Source organism: Nipponia nippon, unplaced genomic scaffold, assembly GCF_047370975.1.
Source record: "Nipponia nippon isolate SJK-2023a ecotype South Korea unplaced genomic scaffold, ASM4737097v1 scaffold_9, whole genome shotgun sequence".
Lineage (NCBI taxonomy): Eukaryota > Metazoa > Chordata > Aves > Pelecaniformes > Threskiornithidae > Nipponia > Nipponia nippon.
Window position 1 is genome coordinate 27,833,650 of NW_028262413.1, and position 26,521 is coordinate 27,860,170.

The window sequence follows — 26,521 nt, forward strand, 5'->3', positions numbered from 1 at the left end:
TGCTGTAGGGCTGGAGCCAAAATAAAGACCGTGGGACAGGGGCTGAAACACTGACCGTAGGGCTGGAATAAACACTCCAGGGCTGGAGCCGAAATGACAGAGAGCTGGAGCCCAAACAGAGACTGTGGGGCTGGGGCTGAAATAAAGATTGTATAGCTGAGGCTGAAATACGGACCCCGGGGGTGGGGTGGAAACAGGCTGCGGGGCTGGAGCTGAAATAAAGCCTCTAGGGCAGGGGCTGGGGCTGAAATAAAGACCCTGGGGCTGCTGCAGAAATATAGACCACAGGACTGGAGCCAAAATGCTGCGGAGCTGGAGCATCCATCGGCTGCAGCTGCAACAAGCTGTTGCTTCAACAACCAGAGTTTTCATTAGTAAGAGAGGGAACAAGCCAGAGTTTCCGTCAGCCGGAGCTGTGAGCAGCAGGAGCATCTCTCACCTGGAGGGTCCAGCACCTCGCCTGCAGCCAAAATGACACAGGGCTGGAGCCTCAACAAGCCGGAGTCTTCGTTAGCAGGAGAGGGAACAAGCCCGAGTTTCCATCAGCGGAGCTGTAAGAAGCAGAAGCCTCTCTCACCTGCAGCGCCCAGCATCTGGGGCTGAGATCGCCGGGGCCGGGGCCGGGGCTGCTGCCGGGCCGGGGCGTCCACCGGCGAAGCCGGGAGCCGCGATCCAGCGTGTGCGGGCCGGGGCCGCCCCGGGGTGTCCCGGGCTGCACGGCAGCACCGCCCCGTCCTCCTGCGGGCGGGAGCCCGGCCCCGCCGGCCGCCTCTCCCCGCCCGGGTCCCCCGGCCCTCCCAGGCCGCCCGAGCCCCGGCCCGGCCCGGCCGAGCCCCCCCGCTCCCCCCGGCCCCGGGGCTCCCCGGCGGGGCCCGGCCCGGCCCAGCAGCCGTCCCTGGGAAGGGGGGGGTCCTGTCCCGGGGCGGGGGCGCAGCTCCCCGCGGGGCTCGGCCCGGGCCGCCCCCGCCCCGCCCGCAGCCGCCCCCCGCCGCCGCCGGCCCGCCCAGCCCCGCTGCAGCCGGGCCCGGCCCGGGACCCCCCGGCCCTGCCGGGGAGCCCAGCACCGTCCCGGGACGGCCCCCCGAAGGCCCGGGGCCGGGCCCCGCCGCCGGGGCGGGGCCGGGCGGAGCGGCCGCAGCGCTCCCGCCCGCCCGGGAGCGGTTCCGGGTCGCGGAGGCGGGGACTGCGGCGGCAGCGGGGCCCGGCGGCGCGATGGTGGGGCGGGGGGCCCGGGGAGGGCCGGCGGCGGGGCGGGGGGGGCCGCGGCGGGCTCTGACCGCGCCTTCCCCCCGCAGCGGTTCCGCTTCTGCGGGGACCTGGACTGCCCCGACTGGGTCCTGGCCGAGATCAGCACCCTGGCCAAAATCGTTAAGTGCCCGCGCCCCCCCGCCCCCCCGCCCGCCCCCCGCCCGCCCGGGCGCGGTGGTCACCCCCCTTCTCCCCCCGCAGTCCTCCGTGAAGCTGAAGCTGATCTGCGCCCAGGTGCTGCGGGACCTGCTGGGGGAGGCCATCGAGGTGAGGGGCCCCTCCGCCGGCCGCCACGCCGCGGGCACGGCCGCTAACGCTAACCGCACAACGAGCAGCCTTGCTGGCTGTTGTCTTCTTAATGCAAGCCTCGGGATTAGCAATGCTACCAGCCAGCACTAGTAGTAATAACATTGTGTTAAGTAGTAGTAGTGTTAACGCTAAGGTAAGAAGTATTAGCATTAACGTTGGTAGCGAGCGTGTTAGGCAGCACCGGCTGTTTTCCCTGACGGCCTGCACTCTGCTCTCCTGCAGTATGAGAAGATCCTGAAGCTGACCTCGGACGCCAAGCTGGGTGAGCGTTGCAGCCCCAGCCCCAACCGGCGTCCCCCCGGGCAGCCGCGCTCCGGGGACGGGCAGCGGCCTGGCAGGAGCTGACCCTCCATCCCGCCCGCAGAGTCGGGGGACGTGAAGGCGACCATCGCCGTCCTCGGCTTCATCCTCTCCAGCGCCGCCAAGCACAACGTGGATGGCGAGTCCCTGTCGAGCGAGCTGCAGCAGCTGGGGCTGCCCAAAGGTAGGGGGGACCCTCGGGTGGGATGTGCCGGGGCCAATCTGGTGCGGGATGGCAGCCACGCTCCCCTGTCACCTCCCCGCCGTGCCATCTGTCCTGGGGGGCTCCTCCGGGTGCCTCAGCAGGGTTTGGCTGCAGTGGAGCGTTCGGTTTTCTTCTCTTGTCTCTCCCCCCGGGCAGAGCACGCCGGCGGGTTGTGCCGGTCCTACGAGGAGAAGCAGAGCTCCCTCCAGGACAGGCTGAGGGCCTGCAGCCTGAGACGTGAGTGCGGCGGCGGGGGGCCCGGGGCTCGGGGTGGGTCGGCCTGCCCGAGCGCACCGGGGTGCTGACGCTGCCCGCCCCAGTGAGCCGGCTGGGCTCGGTGCGCTGGAGGGTGGATTACACCCTCAGCTCCAGCGAGCTGCGGGAGGTCAACGAGCCCCTCGTGCACCTGACCTTCAACCTGCGGGACGGGGAGCGCGACAGCAGGGCGGCCGTCCCCGTGGCCCTCTCGGCCGACAAGTTCCGGGTGCTGCTGGCAGGTGAGGCCGGGGGCGGCAGCGGGGACCCCCCGCCCCCGGGGGGGATGCTGCTGCGCCGGCGGCTCCCCCAGCGCCCTCTCGCTCTCTCCTCAGAGCTGAAGCAGGCCCAGGCCCTGATGAACACCCTTCTCTGAGGGGCCGGGAGACGGGGCGATGGCGGGAGGCACCCAGGCGGGATGGCAGGACGGGACCCGCTGCGCCCAGCTGGGGAGGGGGGACCTGGGGGCAGCTTTCCCTGCCCTCCTTCCCGCGCGGTGAGGCTCCAATAAAGGTAACGGTGGCAAAGCCGAGCCGTCTCCCGCCTCTTCCTCCCCGCGGCGGGGCGGAGGCCTCGGCGGGCCCTGCAGGCCGGGGCGGGCCCTGTCGCCTTGGCGACGCGGCAGGACTACAGCTCCCAGCGTGCTCTGCGCGCCGCGCAGCCAATGGGAGGCGGGCGGGGCGGGGCCGGGGCGTGTCTGCGGGGCGGGCGGCCGGCGGCGGGGCCCGGCTGTGGCGGCGGGCCGGGCCGGGCCGTCCAGTCCCGTTGCGGCCGCGGCGATGCCCGAGTGCCCGGAGCTGCACCTGGCCGGGCGCTACATCAACGGGGCGTGCGGCGGGGTGGTGTTCTCGGGCGGCGTGGAGCGCTCGGCGGTGGGCAGGGGCCCGGAGGTGCCCTTCTCCAGCGAGGCCTACCGCATCTCGGCCACCTCTCGGGGCAAGGAGCTGCGGCTGACGCTGGCCCCGCTGGGCCCCGCCGCCCCCCTGGACCTCGTCTTCCGCTTCGGCATGTCGGGGTCGTTCCGGCTGTGCCCCGCCGCCCAGCTGCCCCGCCATGCCCACCTCCGCTTCCTCACCCGCGAGAGCCCCCCGCGCGCCCTCTGCTTCGTCGACGCCCGCCGCTTCGGCTCATGGCGGCTGGGCGACGCCTGGCAGCCTGGCCGTGGGCCCTGCGTCCTCTCCGAGTACCAGGCCTTCAGGTGAGCGGCCCGCCACCCTGCCAGCCACGGCCCGGCCCCAGGGAAGGGCCCCCCACCCTTTGTTTTGGCTGCACTTACTGCACGGCAGTAGCACGGCCATGCCCAGGTGAACCTGCCTGATGCCCCGCGCTCTGTTGCAGGGAGAACGTGCTGAAGAACCTGGACGACAAGGCTTTTGACAAGCCCATCTGCGAGGCCCTCTTAAACCAGAAGTTTTTCAATGGAATTGGGAATTACCTCCGCGCTGAGATCCTGTACAGGTAAGGTGGGCCGAGCACCCGCTGACCTGCCGGGGAGGTTTGGTCTCCAAGAGTTTGCCAGAGCTTGATGGCTCCGTGGCAAAGCCGGCTGGGCTTCCTCACTTGGTAGACGCAGGCAAGCGCCAGAACTGAGAGTTCAGGCTTGTATGTAACAGATGGGCTCTCTCAGGTTGAAGATCCCTCCCTTTGAAAAGGCTCGGACCGTGCTGGAGGCCCTGAAGGATCAGGAGCAGGCGAGGAGGAAGAAGGTGGGGAATATCATCAGGTGCTTTTGCAGGCTCAGAAAGGGGCAGGCTTCCAGACAGAGGCCATATCAGGGATTTGTTTGCCCCTGGCTCTGTGGGACATCTTGGCAGCACCCTGGGGTCCTGTGAGCTTCTCACCTCCCATGCAGGGCACCGGACTGAGCTGAGAAGCATTCCTGATTCAGGTTTGGGCTCAGCAGCAGTGGAGGTGGTTCAGTTTGCTTCCAGCCCCGTCTGGGCTCAGCCATCTGCCTTGCTCTGGCTCTGCTTCGGGCTTAGCTGGGCACGAAGCTCTGGTTCAGGTCTGCTGTTCTAGGCTTGTTCCAGGCCAGGGTTCAAGGCCAGTTTCAGTTCATTTTTGGTTCCTCGCTCTGATGGGGCAGAACATTGTCACGAGGCCCTTGCAGAGCTGGCACAGCCTTTGCCCACACCGCTGTCGGGAGGTATTCGCTGCTCTGAGTCTTTCCCAACCCAATGGCAGGCATTTTCCCTTCACAACTATAACGCTTGCTGCACAGGATCTTTCTCTTCAAGCGTGTTACTGTCCTTTGCCATAAACACCCATGTCTGAGCACGTCTGCCCCTCCAATGGAGCGGCAAACGGGGCACAGCAGTTCTGTAACCTCACGTGTGCAGCGTTCGTTCCCACGTGGCCGGGCTGACGAGCTGTGACAGCTCCCCCGGCACACGCCTGCGTGCTGCGCTGGTGCCCAGCTTCTGCCGTCAGGAAGTCTTCGGGTATATTTGGGGTGGGTGAAGAGGAAGGGGCAAGGGAAACATACACTTGCAAACTTAAAATCTCTGGGGAAGGCTGCAGTAGAGCCCACGGCCTATCTCGTGGCCTCGGGGGAGAGGAGGTGGCTATTTTAAAGGAGGTTGAAAACAAAATATGTGATTTGAGGGCTGGTTTTATGCACTGCTGGTGTTCTGTGTGCTAGCCCTCTTTCATGTCTGTAGCTGTGGGCAACGTGCTAACGTGCAGTTCGAAGCCTGCAATGGGGTAAGCTCAGGGCTGGCATGGGGCGAGGAGTGTGGCAGCTCGTCCTCAGGAGGGCAAGAGGAGATGGGGAGTTTGGCTGGTGCTGGGGAGGAGAGACCCCGATGAGGCTGGGATGGCTGGCAGGTGACTTCCCTCCCCTTCTCCACCCCTGCAGAATCCTTCTCTGACGCTGAGCAAGAAGCTGAAGCTGAAGCGGGAGAACCCAGATCTCCTGGAGCTGTGCCACACCGTGCCCATGGAGGTCATCGCAGCGGGTGAGGCGACAGGACAGGGAGCCGGGGAAAAGGGACAGCTGGGGCTGGCGAGGAGGCCTGGGCTCTGCGTTCCCAGCAGCAGGAGGCCTGGGAGGGCACCCTGACACCATGGTCACTGCTTCCTCTCTACTTCTGTTCTTTCCCTCTCTCCCTTCCCAGAGAAAAATCTCTTTGACCCAGATCACTTGGATAACTATGCCGCTTTCAAGAACTGGTTGCAGTGTTACTTGGTGCCTGGCATGAGCTCCCTGCGCGACCGCAATGGCAGGACCATATGGTTCCAGGTAGGAGTCTGGGGTCGCTGCCTGGGGCTGGGTGCCCTCCCGACCACTCCTCCAAGGGAACACCAGCCCATTTTCTGCTTCCCGAGACCCCCCAGAGTTACACTGTATCATTGGGGATCTCCCTCTCCGACAGACTGCTGTGACCGCTGGACATGAAGGTGACAAGGACCGTCTGTGCGGTGGCCACCTGGCCAAGGGATGGCAGGCAGCCTGCAGCGGAGGGGCTGATTGTGGGAACGGGGGGCTCGGGTAGTCTGGCAGCCTTGTTCCTCCCTCCTGTGCCCCGTGTCTGGGTGAGGTGCCGTGGTGGGGCCTTGCAGAAGGAGCAGGGGCTGACAGGAGAGTCCCCGAGGCAGAGGGCAGGCAGAGCAAGTCCGACTCCCCTGGCTTCCCAGGGAAATGTGGCTGTTTCCTTATCAATCACTGTTGTGGCTGCGGGGTGGAGAAGGGGCACAGATTCTGCTGCTGCAACCTGCAGAATGACTGTGCCCCAGTCAATGCTCTGTCGCCTTCCTTGCAGGGAGAGCCTGGCCCCATGGCTCCCAAAGGTGAGTGTCCTCTCTCCTCCCTGCGGGACCCACTCTTGCTGCAGGAGGGGTGGAGCCTGGGAAGCCCAAGGGCAAAGGCAGGAGCAAAGCCCCTCTCCCTGGGGTGCTGACGGGCCTGTGACAGCCACTGGCACTGGGGGACGGAGCCTGCTCTGCCCAAGGCTTCCTACCAGCACATGCACCTGCCTTTCCACCTGCAGGGCGCTTTTCCAGGCCAGCGCCTACATTCCCTTCCTCGCCTGCGAGGCTGGGAGCAGGAGGGTGTGCTTTGCCTGGGGCTGCGAGCCCAAACTGGGCCATGTTTTGGCATGGGAGGGAATCTGGTGGGAGGGGAGAGGAGCCTCCTCGAGCCTTCCTGCCAATTCCCCACCTCAGCCGGCTCAGCTCTGCTCACACATCACCTGGGACAGCGTCCCTGAACGGTCACTGTGCCACAGCCTGTCCCCCCAGGCACGGGTGCTCTCTGCCCCATCTTCTCCTCACCCCGCCTAACCTGGGCATGTCTTCTCCCACAGGGCAGACGTCCCGCAAGAAGCGCGCTCAGCTGAAGGCAGATCCCGAGGCTCTGACCCCCAAGGTAAGAAGCTTTGTGGTTGTGGCTCCTGCTGGGTCTAGAGGCTGTCCTGTTCCCCGTCCCTTGCTCAGGCTGCTCCTGAATTCACAGTGGGTCTCCTACCTGGAGTTTCTTATCAGCTGGTGCTCCAAGCACACTTCTGCTGCTAAGCTCCTGCTCTGATGTCCACACAGGCCACCACGCGCGCCTCAAAACGGCACCCCAGGGCTGCAGCGAAACCCCCGAAGTCAGCTGAGGAGGAGGAGGTGGCTGACAGGCCAAGAAAGGGACGTGCTCGTGGGACAAGGAAGGTGACCACTGCTCCAGCCTTGTCCGAGCCTGAGGTGCCAGTCAAAGCCAAGAGAAGCCGCCAGACGTCTGCGCGCAGGGGCAGAGGTGAGGCTGGCAGGCCCTCTGGCTTTCAAACGCACAGGCGGGGGCTGTGGGAGCGCTCCCTCGTGTCTGGGGGACTGAGGGGGTGCCAAAGGGCGGGTGAGGAGACAGCGGGGCTTTGCAGGGCAGAACCAGGCACCCCCTCACCCTCTGACTTCTCACTCTCCATCTTCCAGGCGCAGCCCCTGCCGTGTGAGCACGCTTTCCTCCTCCTGAGGGGCATTTTAACAGACACAGGAGCTCAGGGAGGGTCTGGCCGGGGCCTGGGTTCGTGCTGAGGAGAAATGGGGCTGCTCTGTACCCGCACTCACACCTGCTTGCTACCGCTGCATCCTGCCAGTGTGGGAAGGAGAAGCTGAGCTTGGTGATGGGGCTGATTTATCTGGTGTCCTCCTGCTGTCCCCGGGCATTTGAGGGGGATAAGGGCCACAGACCGCACGTTGTGCTGGACTCTGCCCCTTCCCTCTGCCTAAAAGTGGATTCCCTCTTCCTTCCCCTCTTCCCTTTCTGGCTGCTGCATAGATCACTGTTTTTAGCTGACTAATAAAGTATTTTGTGTAGAAATCACCGTGCACACCTTTTTTGTGCTAAGGATAACCCCCCTGTGCCCAGCCTCTTCCCCAGATGGGCTGGAGCAGGCTTCCCCTCCACCTCGCCCCCCCCAAAATAAAGGTAACCCAGGAGTGAGATCCTGCTGAGGAGGACACTAAGAGAGCAGCAGCTACAACAGAGCCCCTGGGAGGAGGCAGATCAGTGCAGTTGGAAATAAGTGCTGGAGTTTGTTTTCATGTAATTCTTCTCTTTACTTCTGGTTCCCCTTCTGCAAGAGCAGTGCAAGAGGCAGGCGAGGGGAGAGCAGAATGACCATAGTGCGTCTTTACACTCGCTGCTAGGGTCTGGACAAAACGAAGGCTGAGACACAGGAGCCAGTGTGGAAGCTGCTGCTCCCAACCCCCCCCGGGGCTGGAGTAGAGCCCGTGAGGGGCCAGCCAGCCTGTCCCACAACCTTACCCACACTTCAGCTAGCTGGGAGCTCACTCGGGCCTTCCTTCCCTGGTTAGGCAGTGGGCAACTGTCCTCCTTTCCTGAAGAACCTGGTTGTTCTTCAGTGCTGCTCTCCGATGGCTGGGTGGGGGGCGAGGGGGAGACTGCCCTTCCCTGGAACCACCACCTCCTTGCACAGCTCTTGGGATTGGGGAAGCCTCAGGCTGTGATCTGAGCTCAGAGTGTTGATCCAGGTTGCCGTGGCATCAGCAAGGGCGACTGATGGTGTCACTGCCTCAAGACCAAGAGGACGGAGAGCACGCGGAAGGGTGTGAAGGAAAGCCTCACACCCCGCTGCTCCAGCGGCAGGTGACCCTGCGCAGCCGGCTGCTCCAGGAGGTCGCAGCTGGGGAAGAAAGCAGTGGGTGAGGCTGAAACTGATTTCCATCCCCACATGTGCCCAGCCCTCCAGCACGGACTTACAGCATCGCCTCCTTAACGGGGAGGGAGGTCTGGAGCCAGGCGACGACGGTGCTGCCATGCGCCTCGTACAGCCGAACCACCATGGCTTCAGGTCTGTCCTCAGCCTTTGGGGGACAGCGCCGACAGGATTTCAGACAAACGAGATGGGCGCATCCTACCCTACACCTTGGGGTACAGCCCGACGCAAGTGTTCGCGGCTGAGCGGCTCTGCCAGCGTGCACATGCGTTCCTGACCTGCCACGGTGCAGCGCTAATGATTGTGGCTGCAGCACCCACATACAGATGTGGACACCACTGTGATCCCCGGTGCGAGTGCCTGCCCGGGCTGGCAGAGAGGGGTGCTAACCCCCCTTGTCCTCACCTAGCAGGCATGCAAACCAGAGGGATCACTGTTTCCACTCAGCTGAGCCCCACCCCCAGCGTGGAGGAAAGAGCAAGCCAGGCTTAACAACAGCAGCTTAACCTGTCTGCCCTCCCCACTTCTGCCCCGGGGACTTGCCTGCTTGACAGTCTCCAGCACAACAGCAGGTGAGCTCACAGAAAAGGCGCTCCAGAACAGGCACTGGGCAGAGGTGGCCGGGACCGTGTGGAGGGGGAAATTCAAGTTGTAAGCATGCTGGATCACACCGGCGTCCTGGAAAGAACCTGCAACACAAGAACCTCTAGCCAGCCTCTACGCATGCACAGCCGGAGACATGCTCACCCCAAGGCTCACTGGAGCATCCTCCGCCCTGCCTGTACCACGGGGCCCAGCTCTGCCCGTCACTCACCCAGGTGAGGCATCACGGCATAGGTGAACTGGTGGTGCGCGATGTCTGCCATGGCATCGGGGGACTTGGGTGCTCTCAGCCTAAGGCAACAAGAAGTAGGTGACTGGTGTTGCAGCAGCACCCTCTGTCACGCAGTGCAGAGCCAGAGGAGCACTGGGACAAGACAACTGCCTCCACTGCTGCCTTGAGGCTGGGCCCTGAGGTGGAAGCCAACATGCTGCTGGCTTCTGGAAACATCAAACAGACCCTGGACAGTCCCAGAAGCTAAACAATTTGAAGGGTGTTTTCCTGTGAAAGTTGTGGCTGATGGAGTCAAACTGAAACATGCAGAGTTTCTCTTAGCTTTGTATGCATCCATAACATTGCTGTTCCTTCCCTCTCCTTAAGCCTCCCCTCCTGGGGTATGTTTTGGCCAGCAACAGAAAAATTACTCGGTACAAATGTGGATCTGATCTCTCCTGAATTATCTATGAGCATAACTCAGAGGAATTACTTTATCTTAGTCAACGGTAATTAAGTCAGCCAAAAGTTCTCAGATGACAGAGACTAATACCAGGCTACTTCCTTATCAACTATGATCATTTAGGACCAGGTGCTGCCTTGACTTCCACGAGACACCTCAGAAGGCAAAGTGACCGCTGCAGCTCCACCCTCACCCCAACCCTACTCACAGTGAGAGGCTGAGGATGTTCCCGTGGGCCGATGCCCCGTATTTGCAGTCGTTCAGCAGTGCCACCCCGAAGCCGTGCTCGGAGAGATCCAGCCACTTGTGAACCCACACCTGCAGGAGGTGCCAAGGGTCATATTCCCCACACAGAGCTACTGCCTGGGAGCAAGAGCAGCCCCCACCATGGGAGGAGCAGCTTGGCCCTGGGACCAGACCACCTTTCCTCTCACCTCGAATCGAGCCCAGTCCCAGGACGTGTTCCAGTGCGTTGGCCGCTGCAGGTGTCCAAACTGGATCTCATAAGTGGCGTTTGTGCTCCGGACCTGCACAGGGAACTCCACCTTCAGGAACTTGTGAGCCTCCTTCCACTCAACCTAAACGTGGCAGCAGCATGACATCACCACGGGGGGCTGACAGGCAGAGGCTGCACTTATCCTTCCCTGGTGCGCAGCAGCCATCCCATACCCAGGCCAGACCAGGTACCATAAAACCGCACTAGAGTCTGAACACCGATGAACTGGTGGGTGTCTCTTCCACCCTTGTCCCTCAGGACCGCCACCCTCGGGCTGCCTTCCCCTAAGGCAGAGGAGGACAGGCAGTGGGGGGCTCCAGGGAAGGAAACAGGGTGGGGAACGTAATTCAGACGCGAGGTTCAGCTCCCCAGGGCCCTGCCTGCACAGCACAGATGTTCGTATTGCACGGCAGCCGCTGGCCAAACCTGGGTCACAAAGCGGAGGTACGGGCACGTGGCGTCCAGGATGATCTCCTGGGTTAAGGTGCTGCCTTCTCCGATCTGCAGAGAGAAGCTTGCGCTTCCCCGCAGGCCCCCATCCAGGGTGATTTCCAGAGGCTTCAGCAGCGTTGTCACTGGCTTCCTAGAGAAGGGATAAAGGCAGGGCTGGTCTCAGCCTGGTAGATCCAGGTTCCCAAATCCCAATCCAGCCTCCCACACAGCAGGCACTCACGTCTCCAGAGATAATGCTCTGTTACAGCTTTTGTTACAGCTAGCACTGACAGGGAGGCAAGAACCTCAGAGCAAAGTCAAAATCCAAGTGCTGCATGCACTGCTCCTCTACCTGGTTTGCAAGTGATAATCCATCACGTCCCAGGCATCCCAGTACAGGGGAACATCATCAAAGAGTGCAAACTGGTTGGCATAGCAGCCATCTGGGACTGACTCTCTGGAACAAAGTGGAACAGAGAAACAGCAGCGTAAGAACTGGCAGTGGAGAAGGGCATACAGTGAGAAAAAGACCTGAGAGAGGTCTGAGGAGCCTGGTTCCAGTAACTGGGTGACAGACACACCTCTCGGAGCCCACCAGCCGAAGTGAGGTCAGGTGCCCCATCATGTCCAGGCAGACTGCAATCACCCCATTCTCCATGGCAATGGAGCCATCCTCCTTGGGGGAAAGGACAGAAACAGATTTCACAGACCTACACCTGCGGGAGTTGAGTGCCGCAGTTGCAAATCTAGTGTGCGGACTTGCTGCGTGCTGGATTCCCTAGATTTCTCCCCAATCAACCTTTGATGCAGGGTACACTGATCTGAGGACAACTGCCATTGTGCTTACCTGTTTCCTCACTGCCACAGGCTGAGGGGGCAGCAATGGCTCCCTCACTATAGCATAGCCCATGCTGGGGACCGTCACCAGAGCTGGAAAGCAAAGAGATTCTGTTCCAACATCTGCCCCAGACCTAACCCTAAGTCCCACTGTGCTGCCCTGCTGCTCCCACATCAGACCTACCACCTCTTTTCACACCCTCCTCTTCTTCATCCATAGTTCACAGACAACTTGAAGTGGGATAAAGTCCCAAGGAGCAATTTGACAAGTCAGTAAACCCTCCCCAGAGCAGGGAGAGGCAGAGTATTTCTTTGTTAGCTGTCTCTGCCCCGTAAGAAATTCTGATACATGAGTTACACCCGAGTTAGACATACCTAAAGTCTTTTTTCTGTCTGGCCCAGTCCAGGAGATCACCTCGGTCCGCTCCCAGGGCAAAGTGTTCAACACGAGGGTGGTCTCGGCGCTGCCTGCCGTGGGCTGCAGCAGTTCCCTGCATAAGGACTGCACAGCTTCCTCCTGCAGCTGAGCACCAGTACTGCGGATCTCTGAGCAACAAAAAGGGCTGAGTTGGATCCGGCCAGGCTGTTTCTCACATCTGAAAGGAATTCTGACACTCCCGTGCAATGTACGCACACTTTAGCTACTTCCATGCTACAATTACTAATTATCATTTATATTAATTATTATTATCTATTAGTAAGTAATTAAAATTTATAATTATTCTTAACTTTGTTATTACAAGATTACAATGAACTATGCCAGTGCAACTGGAAAATTGTGGTGCTATAATAAAGTAAAGCTACTGCAAGTGCCTGTGGGCTGGCAGGAGCAAACCTTTGCTGGGGTCTATCCTGGCATGCCAGCAGCAAGCAGAGAAGTCAGTAACTTGGGATGTTTTTTAATCCCTTGGCTCCCCTGCTAATTCCCTGTTGAGTTAGCACTATTACAGACAAATGCCTGCACAGGTTTGACCCATAGCGCCTGGCAGTCCGGGATTGAAACCTCTGCGGCCCCACCAGTGTGCTCCAATGGATAAGTGCCCTCCTAGCCAAACTCCCTGCCCACCTGTGTAGTATTGCAGGGCATCCTCAACCACGAGCTGGATACAACTGCCTGGCAAAACATCATGGAATTGGTTGAGCAGCAATAACCTAAAACATAGAACAGAAACCAGGCGAAGAAGCAGGGGAGAGCACCGGATTTGTTTGGGCTTACCAAGCCCTGTTTGCAAGACAGACAAACTTAATAACTGTTCCTTATCCCCCTGTTAGCAAACACTTGAGAGAAAAGGATTTTTTCTGTAGCATCCTTTAAATCCCTTTATGCTAGGACCTCTCAACTGTCATCTTAGTAAACCACAACCATGGGGAGTAAGAGCTATTTTTTTTGTTATCCCTCAGGGCTACCAGATATATTGTTGCACAAGTTTGGACAAGTCAAAACTGGTGAGCAATAAGCTTAGGTCGGAAATGAAGCTTCCAGCCAGCAGACTAGTGAGGCTTTGGAGCTATCTTCCAACTGGAGAATCAAGCAAAGCACTGAAACACTTTCCAGGTGGAGCCCTGATCAGTTTATGGAAGGGGTTGCATACACACAGCACTGCAGTACTGAGTCTGCAAAGGTCCCTACATCCTAACTATGCACTGCTCTCCCACACACTCAAGAGGAAGTTCAAATGAAGACAGGCTGTGGTCAGTCACCCTTCTGGCTCCAGCTGGTCAGGACTGAGAGATAAGTGACCATCTCCCACCATCAGCCCACTGAGCTGCCTGATAACTGCCCACACCAGTGTGATCTGACTAGTCCTGGCTAATTTTGGTGCACTGATAGCAAGGATTTCTGCCCATGCTCAGGCAGAGACAAGGAGCTGTAGGGGATGGGGAGTGGTACCCCAAGAGCAGCCAGCTCTCACGCGTAAGTCCCCAGCCCTCACCACATCCTCCCCTGGTGCCATCAGTGCTCCCGTACGCCCTCACCTCCAGAGCCGCTGCAGCTGGCTGGCAGGATACTGGAACGCGCCGCCCTGTGCCACAGCCAAGGTACTGAGTACTTCGACGTCGTGGAGTATTCGCTCACACTCCCGATTCCCCTTCTTTATCTGGTGTCAAAGCAAGGAGAGAAGGACGATGCTTAGGAAATTGGTAGCTGGGAGTGGATCTCTCACACCAGCAGCAAAAGCCCAGCTCCAGTGCAGGCAGGTTGGTTATTTGTAGGTGTCATGAGTTTGCAATTACCAGCGAGTTATTTTTTGCCACAGATCAAACTGAAACTCCCAGCACAGGACATAGCTTCCCCTGTCTCTGTTGTCACCTTCCTCCCCTTCTTCTGACTCTTCACCCAAGGTCTGCAACTATCTGCTAAAGTGAAGGACGTGGCGGCTATTGACTAAGGGGGCCCTGCTGTGTGTCTCTTTCTCACCCCTTGAAGAAAAGTCTGACAACAGATCTGCCTTTTGGAGCCCTGGCTACAAGGTGGCTCCCACTGAGGAGACCTAAAGGGCATTGTCCAAACCCTGGAGCTGCCTGAGCAGTAGCCAAGAGAACTGAGAATGGCCACATTGCCAGGGGGCGGGGGAGACCGCTGCCCCTGTCCCATGCATGCAGTCACCTGGGCCTGGGTGGTGTACGTGCCGTTGTGCAGCTCGAGGAAGAGCTCTCCCACCCAGGTGCACAGCTGTGATGACTCCTTCTCCAGGACAGAAAAGAGTCGGTCAGGAGTGGAGATCTGAACCCTGTGGGAGAGACAGGCAAACAGCCATGAGCCAGGGGAGAAGCCTGTGACACATCCAATGGTGCATCCTGACCAGAAAGGTGACAGCCCCGGAACCAAGGCCTCAGAAACCCCAACACAACCACACACAGTGTGCCCCTCAACCTCCTCCTACCCCTCTCCCTACTCCATGCTGCTCTTGCTGCCTGCCACGGAGATCTGGACATCCCCCAGGCAGGGACTGACTGCCAGGCACCACTGCCACACTGGCCACTCACCCCATGGCTCTACTGAGGGCTCACAAGCACTCCAAGGCTGCCCCATGTACCTGTTCTTACAGCTCCTGATGATGGAGAGACTCTGTCTCCCTGACAATCCTTCCTAGCCCTCTGCTCACCCCGCTTGCTCCCTGCCCTCCTTCGCACACCCTTTCTTTTGGCACTGCTGAAGGCCAGGCCTGGCTCAAAACAAGTTCTCCTGCAAGGAGAGAGGAAGGGAGCTCTCCTCTCACCTTGGCAACCCATCTGTGTCACTCATTCTCTTCATCCTGTCCAGCATCTTCTGCGTGGGGCCCCCTCCTCCATCTCCAAAGCCAAAGAGGAGAGCGCTGTGGTTTACACGTCCTTTGTCCTTGTTGTTCTTCACTGTTTTCAGCATCTAGAGGGATTTTTGGACAGCTGCAATCCCCTGGTGCCCAGCCTCAGCTCCCACAGCTCCACACAAGAAAGCCAGGTCAGCCTTTAGGGTGCAAAGCCCAGTCCTGCCCCTCTTCCCCAGCCCAAACTGCCAAAATAAGGCATGGACATATCTCAGAGGCAGGCAATTGACTGCCAGGCACCCAAACACCCTTTGTCCAGCAACGCTGCCAGCTATCCTGCTCCCTTCCCAGGCAGGGCCCTCTCTTAGGAGCCTCAGATCTGGCCCCGAGGGGCTGGCACTGCACTTCACATGCAGGTATAGCAACCTCACTCACCTCCTCCACTCGCCCGTGCATCCCATAGGAGTCACCAGGGGGAAAATGGGTCAGGACTCGGGAACCATCAATGCCTTCCCAGAAAAAGGTGTGATGCTGGAGGGGAGCCAAAGGAAAGTGCAGTGTCTCATACAGCCCCTCTGTACCACACAGTGCCAAAATGCTAAAGCACAGCCCCCATTGTTCCTAGGAGTTCCCAAAAGGACATCTCTGGTCATGACGGTACCAGAGACAAATTCACCCTTAGCTCAGCGTTTCAAGGCTCCCAAACTCATCTCCCACACAAATGTGTGCATGGAGGGCACGCTTCAACCACATCAGCACAGACCTTGCGCACTAAAAGCCGAAGCTTCCTCACAAGCCCTGTCAAACACGAGTCCAGCATCTTTGTCACCAGGGAAGTGCACAGGGGACAGGCACTTCAGACTCTCTTGAGGATTCAGACTGGGCCTTCACTTTCTCTCCACGGGGTTGCAGAATACCCTGACAGATCAGTGCAAGGAGACAGTTGCACAAGGATGGGGAATGCCACAAGGGCAGGGGACAGCAGAGGAGCAGCTGGGTTTGCTGTCTGCTAGACCTGCATGCAGGTCACAGCTTCACATCTGGAAGCAGAAGGAATTTGTAGGCCAGGTGCCCAGCTGGATCTCTAACCATGCCCTTCCTCTCCCCTAAAGACTGACAGGACATTGCTACCACCATAAACTGGTGGCTTCTGGAAGAAGAGCACATGTCAGCTGAGCTGAAGGACTGGCTCAACCTGTGGAACCAACAGGTCCAGCCCTGCAGACAGACTCCAGCAACCGCAAGTCCGTCCCCTGGCAAGAAGGGAAGCACAGCTCACCGGGAAGGTGTTCACCAGGTTCCAGCTGAGCTTCTGCGTGAGGAACCGCCTGATCCCACAGCCACGCATCAGCTGGGGCAGCTGGGCTGAGTATCCAAATGTGTCCGGCAGCCAGAACTGGGAGCAGATGTGACAGCAGCAGAGGGAGAGAGAGACACATGTGAGTCACACTGGCCACGCATCACAGCCTGAGCTCATGGAGGGTTTCCTGGTAATCAGGTTCTCAGCCCTTCTTGCAGAGGGGACAGAAGGTGTGCTAGACAAGGAGCAATTCTAGAGACCTGCCAGGGACCTACAAGCAACATCACCAAGGCCTGGCACTGTGCTAACTGCCATGATACATGGGGGAGTAGATAGTTACTCATCATGGCTTTAGCTGCAAAACGCAGGCCAACGTGAGGCACCTGAACACCGTATCTGGAGAACCAGAGAGAAACCCTCAGGCATAGCAAGAGGTGGAAGGAGATGGTGTGCAAGGAAGGTGTGCTGGAGAAGAGCAAGTACCTCTGAGCAGATCCGGCCAAATTGCTCCTGGAAGAACCGCTGTCCCTGGAGGAACTGCCGCACCATGGACTCCCCGCTGGGCAGGTTCCCGTCCTGAGGGGAAAGCATAGGGCGTCCATGCGGCAAGCCAGGTGCCGGGGAAGGGGAGGTCTTGCAAGCACCCCACTCCCACCCACTGTCATCCTGACATGGCAGATCTGAATAGAGCTCAGCAGAGGGTGAAAGGAGGAAGAGAGCTCAGCCAGTCCAGACCAAAGCTCCTTTCTCAGGGAATGAGACGATTTGGGAGAGGGATGGTGTTTTTGCAAAGCTAGATACTGCAGACAGCTGCTGTTTTCTGGGCCCGGAGACCATCATCAACCAGACTGGCTCAGCAAAGGCTCTGCTCTCCCCATCCAGTGTCAGGACCAGTCCCAGAGGTATGGCGCAGGGAGGGTGCGGTGAGCCAGGCTCACCGCGCTTCTCACCATTTCCACCCAGGTGCCTCCGACAGGAATGAACTGCCCCTTCGCCACAAAGTCCTGAATCTGCGCATAGAGCCCGGGGTACCAGCTCCGCACCCACTCAAACTGCTGCGCCTGCCAGAGCACAGAGATCAGCCTCAGTTCCCACCACTGCTCCACACCGATATCCCTCCTCTCTGCAACTGCACAGGATGCTCCCAGTCACCCCCCGCATCTTGTTTTGAGTCATGCTGAAGAAACAACATGCCATGAGCAGAAGGAGAGCTCCCCAGAAGGGAGATCACTCACCTGGGAGCAGGCGAAGGTGAGCTCTGGGTTGCGCTCCATCAGACGGACCACCGTGACCCAGCTCCGAGCGCACTTACGGATGGTCTCCTCATAGGGCCACAGCCAGGCTGTGGGGACAGACACGTGGCCCCATCGTGGTTATTATTCAGCACAAGCTCCTTTGGGAACAGGGCTGTGCTGCCTTTCACAGATCAGCCAGGGAAAATGCTAGAACAAAATGCTGTCCTTTGACTAAGTGCCTAACAGCAACACAGCCTGGGGCCTCCGGCCCCTGCTTCTTCTGCTGCCTTTCTGTCGAGACTGAAACCCCTCCAGGGACTGGAAATCGAGGGGTGAAGTCCAACAGGTAGTGGTCTGTAATTCATTCCTCATCAGCAGCCCCATCAGCGCTCCAGACCGCAGAGCTAGCCAGACACACATTCCCCTGCCTCGGTGACAGACCAGCTGTATGGCAGCACAGAGGTCCCCTTCCCTTCCCTCGGGGCACAGCACCCAGTGCCTGGAGCCCAAGGGCAGCCAGCTCTTCCCTTGGGGAGCAAGCCCTGGCCTCCAGGTCAGCAGAGAGGGAGCACTGTGCTGCTCTCACCAGAGTCAATGTGGCAGTGACCCACGGCATGGATGGTGTGCTGGCTCTCGCCGTTCCTCTGGCTGAAGATCGCTGCAGCCAGGTCACGGGCAGCGGGGAAGGTGGAGGCATCCATAACGTCACACATGTTGACCATCTGGTTGGCAGTGTACAGTGCCTGGAAACTTCTCTGGTTTTCCTCCCCGAGGAGCTGGGGTTGGGAGCGAGAACAGCTTGCCTTGGAGCTTGGCACATCCTCTGGCTCAGAGCAGCTCTCTGTACCAACTCGGATGCCACCTGCCCCAGGGAGAATGCACTACCTCTTTCCAACATCTGACTCTGCCAGTGGTGCCAGGTAAACACCGTGTCCCTGCTTCACAGACACAACCATATGTCTTTGCCCATGTGCCTTCTAAAGCCAGGTTACACATACGCCCTTCCCAGGGGGCTCTGGTCTAACAGATCCTGCTTTGGAGCAGAAAGTGGATGAAAAACACACCTGTGGCTTCTCTCTGTTCAGTTTCCTCCTACTCTAGACAACATCAATTGTGCTAAAGCAGCAGGAGCAAACATTTGCTTCTCCAGAGCCTCCTGATGGGAGGAGACAGGTCATGGAACAGCAGGAGGAGGAGATAAAATGAAGTTGTGGAAGGAGGTGGAAAGGGTGAGAGAAGGGAAGAGAAAGAGCTCACAGACCTGGGCCATGTCCAGCAGTATTTCCAGATCCACCAGCAGTTCATAGACATTCCTGTTGAAGACGACCAGCTCAGCTTTGCTCAGGGTGAACCTCCTGTCAGGGTCCGGAGGGGCGATCATACTGCCCTTGCCGGCCCCAAAGAGACCGTTGCAGGCCAGCTCCACGTACAGTGTCAGACTGGAGAGCAAAAGGAAACCATCAGGGAGCAGACCACAAGCAATCGGCCAGGAAAGTCCATTCCTCTCCCTGTGGTCTGACCAGCCCGACCTGAACAATGGACAGAGCCCCTGAACGCTGGATATTTCAAACAATGCCACGCTCCCCCAGCGGTGGGGGGCTCCCTGGGGCTCCAGCCTGGCTGACCACCCACCTGTGGGGCTCCGTCTCTTTCAGGCTGCTTGTCAGGATGTAGCTGGTCTTCTCACCTTCCTTAGTCAAACCCTGCAGGGGAAGACAGCACATTTAACACATACCTTCAGAGGTCCATGACAGCGGGCTGAATAGGCAGGACAAGACACATCCAGCTGGGTGGAGGGGCCTGGTCCCACATCTCATGAGACAATGCTTCCCACGAGAACAACTGGCATGGAAACTGCTGCTGCCCCTGCAGTAACACAAACCCTGCGGACACCACCACAGAGCAGGGCAGGGCTGCAAAACATCACCTGAACCATTCCACCTCCCCAAAGCAGGACTGAAGTTGACCTGTGTGACAAGAGCCTGTCCCACTGGTCTTGACAGCAGTGGAGATTCACATCTCAGGCCCGATGCTCACCCATCCTTTCTTCCAAGACAGATTTGCTAATGCCTAAGCAAGGGATTTTCAGCTGTTACTGGTTTGCAGACCAGCATTTTAACTCCTGGTGGGGGGCAACCTCTAGAACACAGTCAAACCCACCACCAGGAGGCTTGCCTTTCTGGGTTGAACTTTGGAAATAGCCCACGGACCCTCTGCGCTCCACCAGCACAGCATGCAAACCACGAGCATAGCCCTCTCTCCCACCCCACGTGCCAGACTGTTCACAAACACTGCCCCTCTCTGAACAGCAGGTTTTCTTGCGTGTAAAGACAGATCCCCTATTGCCTCAGAGATTACCACTTGAGGCTAAAAAACCCTACAACGACATATCCTCCTTCTGTTTTTCTTTATGACCACTCTGTCTAGACCTCCAATTGTTCTTGGTTCTCTCCTGTTGGTCCACACGTTATTTTACACCCCCCAACACATGTAGGCATTCCTCTGAAGAGTGCATAACAAACGGGAGAGGGTTTCTTCTACTGCCCCATTGCAGAAGGGTAAGGGAGATAACCACTCTGTGTGTAGCAGAGTGCCTGGCACAGCTGGCACACCCCTGATCCATGCCTCCTTACCTGGACAGGCTGGGCGTCTCGCCACACCATGCCCTCCCCATCGCTCTCCCAGATGAAGTGCACTTCCCGCCCTGCCCATGTTGGGGGGATGCTCAGCTCCACCTTAAACCAGCATGTCTCCCACCTGGAAGAGAGCAGGCAGCAACCTCAGCCCACCCCGAGACCTTCTCCCAAGGGAAACCACACTTCCTCAGAGCTGCCCTGGAAAAAGCAGACTGGGGACAGCACACAAGTTCAATGTGATTTGAATGTAACAATGCTACCTGTCCGTACAGACCTGCTCTAGCCTACGCCCCCAGACACAGCATAGTCTGGAGGTGGCTCCCTGTCCGGCTGGCTATGACACATCGTCAGTTTAAGCAGCACACAGTGCCTGCACATGCCAGCCTTGTTCTGTGCCATTTAAACGCACTGGGCTTTCCCTTCCCTGTGAGCTGCTGACCTGACCGGTTGCTCTTTCACCAAGTGAAACTTCTAACTTGTGGCACCCACTGTTGTCAGCTGTTGTTGAGGGTTAGAGATCTGACAGCAAGTTAAAAGCCAAGCTGAGTGGGGTGACACGCTCTGTCGAGCTGACAGGGACTAGAAAACTGTTCCTCCAACTCCCACAGCGATCCAGAAGACAGTGAAATCAGATGGTACTAGGACTTGAATTACGCCTGGGGCAGGGCAGTTTATCAATATGTCCGGACCTGTGACCCTTCTTGTCATGGCCTTTAACCCCCAGGGCAGGCTCGTGCCCAGGCTGCGAGGACGCACGGCAGCCCCAGCGGGCGAGGAAGCTCAGAAGGTGGCACGCAAACCCTGTGGTGCTGGCCCCAACCCAGCCTCTTCGGGGACCCCAGAAAAACAGACGGTAGCATTGTGCCTTTGCTCACTGACAGGAAAAAAACCCCAGTCTTCTCCCAGCCCTGACGAAGCACACAGATCCCACGCAGAAACAAGCACCAGGGCCACAACCATGCCTATGAGCATGAGCTCTCAGCAGAAAGGACCGACGAACCGGGCTCTTCACGCTCCTTGGAAACAGACACATCTCGGTCTGTTTCCTCATAAAATCTCCCTAAGGGCTTCTGGGCAGACACCTTCTACTTAAAGCACGCAACAGGGAGGAGGATTATCACCTGACTCAGGCACACAAGTAACGCCGAAGACGGGAGCTCCAGCCCCACCGCGCTCATGGCCCCACCGAAACCTGGTACTCACGTGGGCCCGAAGGAGTCTCCCACTTTAGCCGGTCTGAATTCCTGCTCGACGGCCTCCGCGTACGGGATGCGCCGCGGGGTCTGGAAGCAGGAGAGCGACGCCGGGGGACAGCGATCCCCAAGGAGCCTGCAGTCGGGGACGGCCAGGGTGCGATCAGTAAGGCCAGTCCTGCGGGGAGCAGCCCGGGGGGGCGGGGGGGGTGGGGACCACCCTGCTTTCCCAGCACGGCTCTGTCACCCTGCTGTCAGTTAATACCCTCACAGCATCCACTGCCCTACAGAGCAATAACTTGCCCCGTTGAAGGGGACTATGGGAGCCGGCCCCACCGAGGAGGGCCGGGGGCAGAGGCGGCCGTGCCGGCGGCAGCCTGAGGCAGAGCTCCGGGCTGGCCAGCGGCCCTGCGTGCTTTGCTCGCCGAGGCCCCCGAGCCCCCGCAGCCCTGCCCGGCAGCGGGAGGCCGAGGCCGAGGCCGGGGCTGGGGCACCCCCACGCACCCCCACGGGAGCAGGCCCGGGCGCGGCGCGGCGCGACGCGGCCCGCCCGCTGCCAGCGCCCCGGGGAGGGCCGAGGGAGGGCCCCGCCGCCCACCTGCCCCGCAGGTTGCAGTCGGTGAAGTAGGTGTCGGAGAGGAACTTCTCCACCCGCTCCAGCGCCGTGCGCCGATGCTTCGGGGCGGCCATGGCGGCTGGGCCGCGGCGCTCTGCGCCTGCGCCGTCCCGCAGTCCCCGTCCCCCCGCGGTGTGCGCGGCGGGCCGCTGCGGAGGCCGCGGTCGGCGGGAACCGGCGGGGTCGGTGCCCGCCTGTGGCAGGGCCTTCCCGCCCGCCTCGGGGAACCCGCCGGGTGGCTTCGCCGGGCTGTCCCGGGAAAGGGCCGGGCCGCACCGGGGCGCCGCCGAGGAACGGCCTTGCGGGCGCCTTCCCCGGGGGGCGGGAGAGGCGCTGCCGAGGACCGCCGCTCGCTCGGCCGACTCCCTCCCGGCTTCAGGAGCTAAAAAACAGCTAATTATTGCCTCCTGCCCCCGCGAAACACGGCGTATTTAGTACATAACTGGAAACCAGAGGCAGAACCTCAGCGGGGGCGAGAGTCCCGTCTCGGTCCCGTCTCGGTCCCTCGGCCTAAGCAGTTCTGCACCCACTTCTCATCCTCCCTATCCCCTTTGTCCCTCGGGAACACCCCAAAATTTCATCGTGGATGACCAGAAAGGAAGGAAGAATCTGTAACACAATGATTAGCCCTGATATTTTAATGGAAATACTGCACTACAATCAAGTTTACAACATTTGTATAGAAATCACATGGATTGTGGGCTGAGGATCACATTACAGAATACAAAAAGCAAGTTCAAATAAAAAGGGAAAAAACCCAAACCAAACCAAACCTCTGCTATTGTACAGGCTGGGAGCAGAGCTGGGATGTCGGAGGGCGGGCGGGCGCCGAAGGCAGGCTCCCCGCGGCGCGTCCTGGGGACCCGCGCCAGCCCCCCTCGCGCTCGGCGACATGCAGGCACGGGCTCCTGGGACAAGACACCCACCAAGCAGCAGCGGCGGCAGCTGTTACTTCCAAGCTGGTCAAAAGTCTAAATCACCCAAGATTTTTTGCTTCCAGATCACCTTGAGCATACAACAGGAAAAATAAGGGGGAAACAGAGAGCAGGGAACGCGTGTGAAACCTTTGAAATGGAAGGGGATGCGCAAGAGCCCCTTCCTGCCCGGTTACAGCAAAGGAGGAGAAACGAGACGGGTAACTTATTGCTGGCAAACTGTGAATATTCCCCGCTGGGCTCTTTCCTCTCTTTCCCTCTCTCCATAGGAGGCTCCCATTCGAGATCTGCCTGCTGTGCATTGGCTGCCAATGAGTAGTGGCCCCTTGGGGCCGCGCGCTTCCACCCCAGCTCCCCCAGCTGCAGAAGGGCCGGTGAGGCACGCGTCCCCCTCCGGACCCGCTCCCCAGCCCCGCAGAAGGTGCCGGGAGGAGGTGACCTGCTGTCTTGGAAAAAATAAATCCCTGGGAGAGGTTTAAGCAGCAGCAAAGCCCTGCTCGCAGCTCCCCAGCCAGGGACAACGGAAGCTGTTTCGGGTGCTTAGGACTGGCAGCATGGGTTTGTGCAAGGAAAGCTGCCTCCTTTGAGGAGGAGAGACAGTGCAGTTGTGTCTGTCGTGGCTTACGAAGTCCGTGCCGACTTCTTTTTTTAAAATCGGAATCTTCCCCCGTGTTTTAAATATCTGCCAGCGCTAAACTTCTATACTTAAAAAAATATATATCCCATACACGGATTTCACTAGTGAAATGCACCGAGACCCGCCCCACCCCTCGCCCTTCTCTTGCACGCACGCACGCACCGCACACAAACACACACGCAGAGCAGCTCTGTCAAATACTGGTTTGGTACTTCAGATGATGTTTTCTCCAATACTGAGAGGGAAAAATACATCAGCACAATCAACCCCAGCTAAGTAGCTCAGCAACACTTCCCAAAAGCGAAGGTCCTGGGAGCTGGAAGACTAGGTGGATAAAAATTATCCACCAGGAAAAACAAAAATTAAAAAAAAATTTAAAATTATATAATATATATTTCTATATCTTAACAGACTGCTTATCCCTTGGTCGTGTTAACCGCAAAACACACACACTGCCTCTGTTTTTTCCTCTCAGATTGTGAAGCCAATCGTATAAAATGGTGGGATGTGCCACCCCCCCCCTTCCCACCCCAAAAACTGCATGCTGCACGGTGCCTTTCAGACCAGGAACGGGGCTGTGGGTGAGCGAGTGTCTTCCTCCAGTTAAGAACAAAGACATTATTTTTATTTACAAAAAAAGGAGAAAAAAGTTTCCACACAAAAGCACTACAATGATAACTCCCTTTGGTAAAAAGTGTAATAAATGTCTCTGTCGGTCTGTCTGTCGGTACTATTTCTCAAGCCACCTGGTACTATGGTACACAAGAAGCTAGTACAGTTATGCTAGCACATCAAGCATACTTCCTTTAATAAAAAACAAAAAAACAAAAAAAAAAACCAAAACCAACCAAACCAACAACAACAACAAAAAAAAACAAAAAAATTGACAATTTGTACATTTATTTACAAAAAAAGAGGGGAACATGTTAAAATTGTGTTGTTCTCTGCTGTGTGTGTGTACGTACATGTGTGTGAAAAGCTGGTGCATGGCACTAGGAGAGACTAGTAAACAAGCAGGTACAAAAAAAAAAAAATTAAACAGTTCCACTGGCACTAGAAAGGACAGACCGATCTGCACGGGGTGAGTCCAGCCTGGGAGGGAGGAGAGGGAGGCGAGAGGAACCCAGGGTCCGCTCCGTGAGGCGGCGGCGGGCTGCCCCACGGCCCCGTGCAGGAGCCCGGCCAGTTGTCGGCAGCGCAAAGGGAGAAGAATCTGGTCGCGACAGGCACCTGGGGATTTCAGGACACATCCAAGCGGTCCGGTGGTGGAGAGCCTCCAGTTCTCTTCCCTCGCCGCTCAGGGCCTCCGGGGAGTCAAAGCCTCAACACTGCTGGTGTGTATGAGCTCGTTGTGTTTCTCTGGGATGGCTCAGTTCAGAGAAGGGTCCTTCCCGCCCTCTGGGGACGCGTGCTAAGTCCAAGGGCCGGCGGCCCACGGTCCCGGCGGGCGCCGGCGGAGATCCGCGTCCCTACAGGGAATCCCGCTGGTGACAGGTTGTACCAGCCACGCACTAGTCAAGTGGCCATGTTACGGAGATACACAGTGAGGGGAGAAAGGCATCTTCCTCCTTTCCTTGATGCGCGCACACACACACACATCTCCCGGGCTCTTCCCTCGCCCCGGGGGAGCTTTACGGTGTCTTGAATATTGTGCCGTATTTGACGCGGTACTTGTTAATGCTCACAAAGTGCAGGGTCTCTGTGTCACAGGTGGTGGTGCAGGGCACCAAGCCCTCCAGCCCTTCGCCCATTAGCCACTTGTTTGTCTCGGCTGCCATTTCACGGGACACATGCTCCTTGGTCCATTTGTCCACCCAGGCCTGGAACCGCTGGTGCAGCCGCTTGCTCACTCTTTCGTGGGACTACAGAAATAGGAAGAGGTGTTACAAAAAGGCAGGTTCGTTCTCCCAAACTGTAGCGTTTCGCAAAGCTCGGCTGCCAGTCAACACAACCGAGGGGATCAACAGCCAGAGGGAATTTGTAACACAGACGCCAGCCCTTGCTAACAACAGAGGAAAAGCTTCGATAAAGGCCCCCGGGTCTCCTCTCCAAGGCAATTACAGTGGCAAAACAAACTCAGGAATACCAAGAGATTTATGCTCTTTGTTTAATACAGCGGCTCTTGGGCTGGGGACACAGAACATATCCTGCAGGAGCCCGAGAGCTGCACACCCAGCACTGCGTCCTTTCTGCATTACCCAAAAGATGCTGCCTCCTCCTCCTCCTCCAGCAGCCAGGAGCCAAGGTGGACCCCAGACCAGGCAAGCCCTGCTCTCCCCAGCCCTCAGGGTCTGCCTCCGGCCCCCCCCAGAGGGGCACGGTCCCAGGAGAGAGCAAGCTCAACACACAGTACACATGTTGGGGGACCCGACTGCTACGGCACATTAAGAACCAGGTCAGGTCTAAAAGGTCTGAGAACCGCTGGCTTAACAGAAGCATCAGGAGAGGAAAAACTGCGCACATCTTGAGTAAAAGCATCTGCTTAAGGAATGTAAAATCCAGCACAGATGGTTTAAAACCATGGCTTGAAAACCATGACTACAGTCATGATTGAAAACAGCAAATATAATTAAGCTTCAAGATTAAAACTTACATATTTTATTATTTGTTTTGTTCTTCTCCCAAAGACTAACTGCTTCTCAGTGTTAACTGTTAAATCTAATACATTTGTAGTTCAATGTAGCTTCTGCAGCTCCTTTGGTGTACTTCAGTAACCAAGGGGCTATGCTGCATGCTATAAACTTAAGAGTTCAATAATTTGACTTATGTTCAGATTCTCTGCGACAAGCACTGGCACATAGTATCCTGTTTATGACACGACTTTTCCTTGAGGTTTGTGCCATTTGAATGCAACAGATGGAATTCAATCAAATTCCTCAGTGTCGGCATTTTAAAGAGTCACTACTGAAATAAAACACTCATCTGATGTAAAGTAATTTTGTCAAACTGGTATTCACAACTAATCAAATAAAACCATTGCTTGTATTTCATCAGCAAGGAAGAGATGGTAAGTAGTTGTTTTATACCTCTAAATACATGACTAAAAAGGAGCTGTGAAGGATGACTTACTAGGCAGGAAGCAGTGCACACCTCTCCCACTCCCTCATCTCCCAGTGAATTTTCTCAGTGATCAGTAGTTTGCTCAGAAAAGCAAATAATTAAATAAACTGAAAACAATCTCTGCAGCTAAAGAAGAGACTACTG

The 26,521-nt window shown here is 58.0% G+C and overlaps 4 protein-coding genes across 7 annotated transcripts in view; 2 read left to right on the forward strand and 2 right to left on the reverse strand.

The window, feature by feature from the left end:
- The first annotated feature begins 1,128 nt into the window (after positions 1-1,128).
- Positions 1,129-2,847, forward strand: COMMD4 (COMM domain containing 4). Its single transcript, XM_087744840.1, has 8 exons — positions 1,129-1,215; positions 1,296-1,367; positions 1,450-1,515; positions 1,780-1,819; positions 1,922-2,041; positions 2,219-2,299; positions 2,383-2,559; positions 2,653-2,847. The coding sequence occupies exons 1-8, from the start codon at positions 1,213-1,215 to the stop codon at positions 2,691-2,693; spliced, it is 600 nt and encodes a 199-aa protein (XP_087600966.1). The 5' UTR covers positions 1,129-1,212; the 3' UTR covers positions 2,694-2,847.
- On the forward strand, positions 2,826-7,616 carry NEIL1 (nei like DNA glycosylase 1). Of its 2 annotated transcripts, none has more exons than XM_087744839.1 (9): positions 2,826-3,515; positions 3,656-3,775; positions 3,945-4,023; positions 5,175-5,274; positions 5,434-5,558; positions 6,079-6,106; positions 6,622-6,683; positions 6,854-7,055; positions 7,229-7,616. In XM_087744839.1, the coding sequence occupies exons 1-9, from the start codon at positions 3,097-3,099 to the stop codon at positions 7,246-7,248; spliced, it is 1,155 nt and encodes a 384-aa protein (XP_087600965.1). In that variant the 5' UTR covers positions 2,826-3,096; the 3' UTR covers positions 7,249-7,616. The 2 variants fall into 2 exon arrangements, with proteins under 2 accessions (XP_087600965.1, XP_087600964.1); XM_087744838.1 differs by lacking the exon at positions 7,229-7,616 and adding an exon at positions 5,692-5,716 and having other exon boundaries at positions 2,994-3,515; positions 6,854-7,049.
- A 214-nt stretch (positions 7,617-7,830) lies between these two features.
- MAN2C1 (mannosidase alpha class 2C member 1) lies at positions 7,831-22,100 on the reverse strand. The gene is made up of 26 exons (XM_087743109.1): positions 21,728-22,100; positions 21,140-21,265; positions 19,934-20,057; positions 18,933-19,003; positions 18,562-18,739; positions 17,887-18,076; positions 17,301-17,407; positions 17,016-17,126; positions 16,549-16,641; positions 16,045-16,161; positions 15,201-15,296; positions 14,739-14,884; positions 14,126-14,249; positions 13,495-13,616; positions 12,584-12,669; positions 11,893-12,063; positions 11,528-11,610; positions 11,262-11,356; positions 11,033-11,137; positions 10,675-10,831; positions 10,187-10,330; positions 9,961-10,070; positions 9,290-9,369; positions 9,019-9,164; positions 8,520-8,623; positions 7,831-8,442 (listed from the first exon to the last, which is right to left on the reverse strand). Exons 1-26 carry the CDS (start codon positions 21,817-21,819, stop codon positions 8,325-8,327), a joined length of 3,096 nt encoding a protein of 1,031 aa, XP_087599235.1. The 5' UTR covers positions 21,820-22,100; the 3' UTR covers positions 7,831-8,324.
- Positions 22,101-23,847: 1,747 nt separating this feature from the next.
- SIN3A (SIN3 transcription regulator family member A) overlaps positions 23,848-26,521 on the reverse strand; it is a 36,197-nt gene continuing 33,523 nt past the window's right edge. For all 3 annotated transcript variants that reach the window (XM_087743106.1, XM_087743105.1, XM_087743108.1), the window contains exon 21: positions 23,848-25,179. In XM_087743106.1, coding sequence (XP_087599232.1) covers positions 24,949-25,179 — 231 coding nt within the window. In that variant the 3' untranslated portion in view covers positions 23,848-24,948. The remainder of the gene's footprint in view (positions 25,180-26,521) is intronic.

Bases quoted from the DNA above. Each gene is read 5' to 3' on its own strand.
- NEIL1 (XM_087744839.1), top strand. From the start codon at position 3,097: ATGCCCGAGTGCCCGGAGCTGCACCTGGCCGGGCGCTACATCAACGGG. The intron at 5,275-5,433 runs GTGAGGCGACAG...CTCCCTTCCCAG, and splicing joins CATGGAGGTCATCGCAGCGG to AGAAAAATCTCTTTGACCCA. The intron at 7,056-7,228 runs GTGAGGCTGGCA...TCCATCTTCCAG, and splicing joins GTCTGCGCGCAGGGGCAGAG to GCGCAGCCCCTGCCGTGTGA.
- COMMD4 (XM_087744840.1), top strand. The intron at 2,300-2,382 runs GTGAGTGCGGCG...TGCCCGCCCCAG, and splicing joins GAGGGCCTGCAGCCTGAGAC to TGAGCCGGCTGGGCTCGGTG. The intron at 2,560-2,652 runs GTGAGGCCGGGG...CTCTCTCCTCAG, and splicing joins GTTCCGGGTGCTGCTGGCAG to AGCTGAAGCAGGCCCAGGCC.
- MAN2C1 (XM_087743109.1), bottom strand. From the start codon at position 21,819: ATGGCCGCCCCGAAGCATCGGCGCACGGCGCTGGAGCGGGTGGAGAAG. The intron at 19,004-19,933 runs GTAAGGAGGCAT...CTTCCCCTGCAG, and splicing joins GAGACGCCCAGCCTGTCCAG to GGTTTGACTAAGGAAGGTGA. The intron at 14,885-15,200 runs GTGAGTGAGGTT...AAATCCCTCTAG, and splicing joins TGCACGGGCGAGTGGAGGAG to ATGCTGAAAACAGTGAAGAA.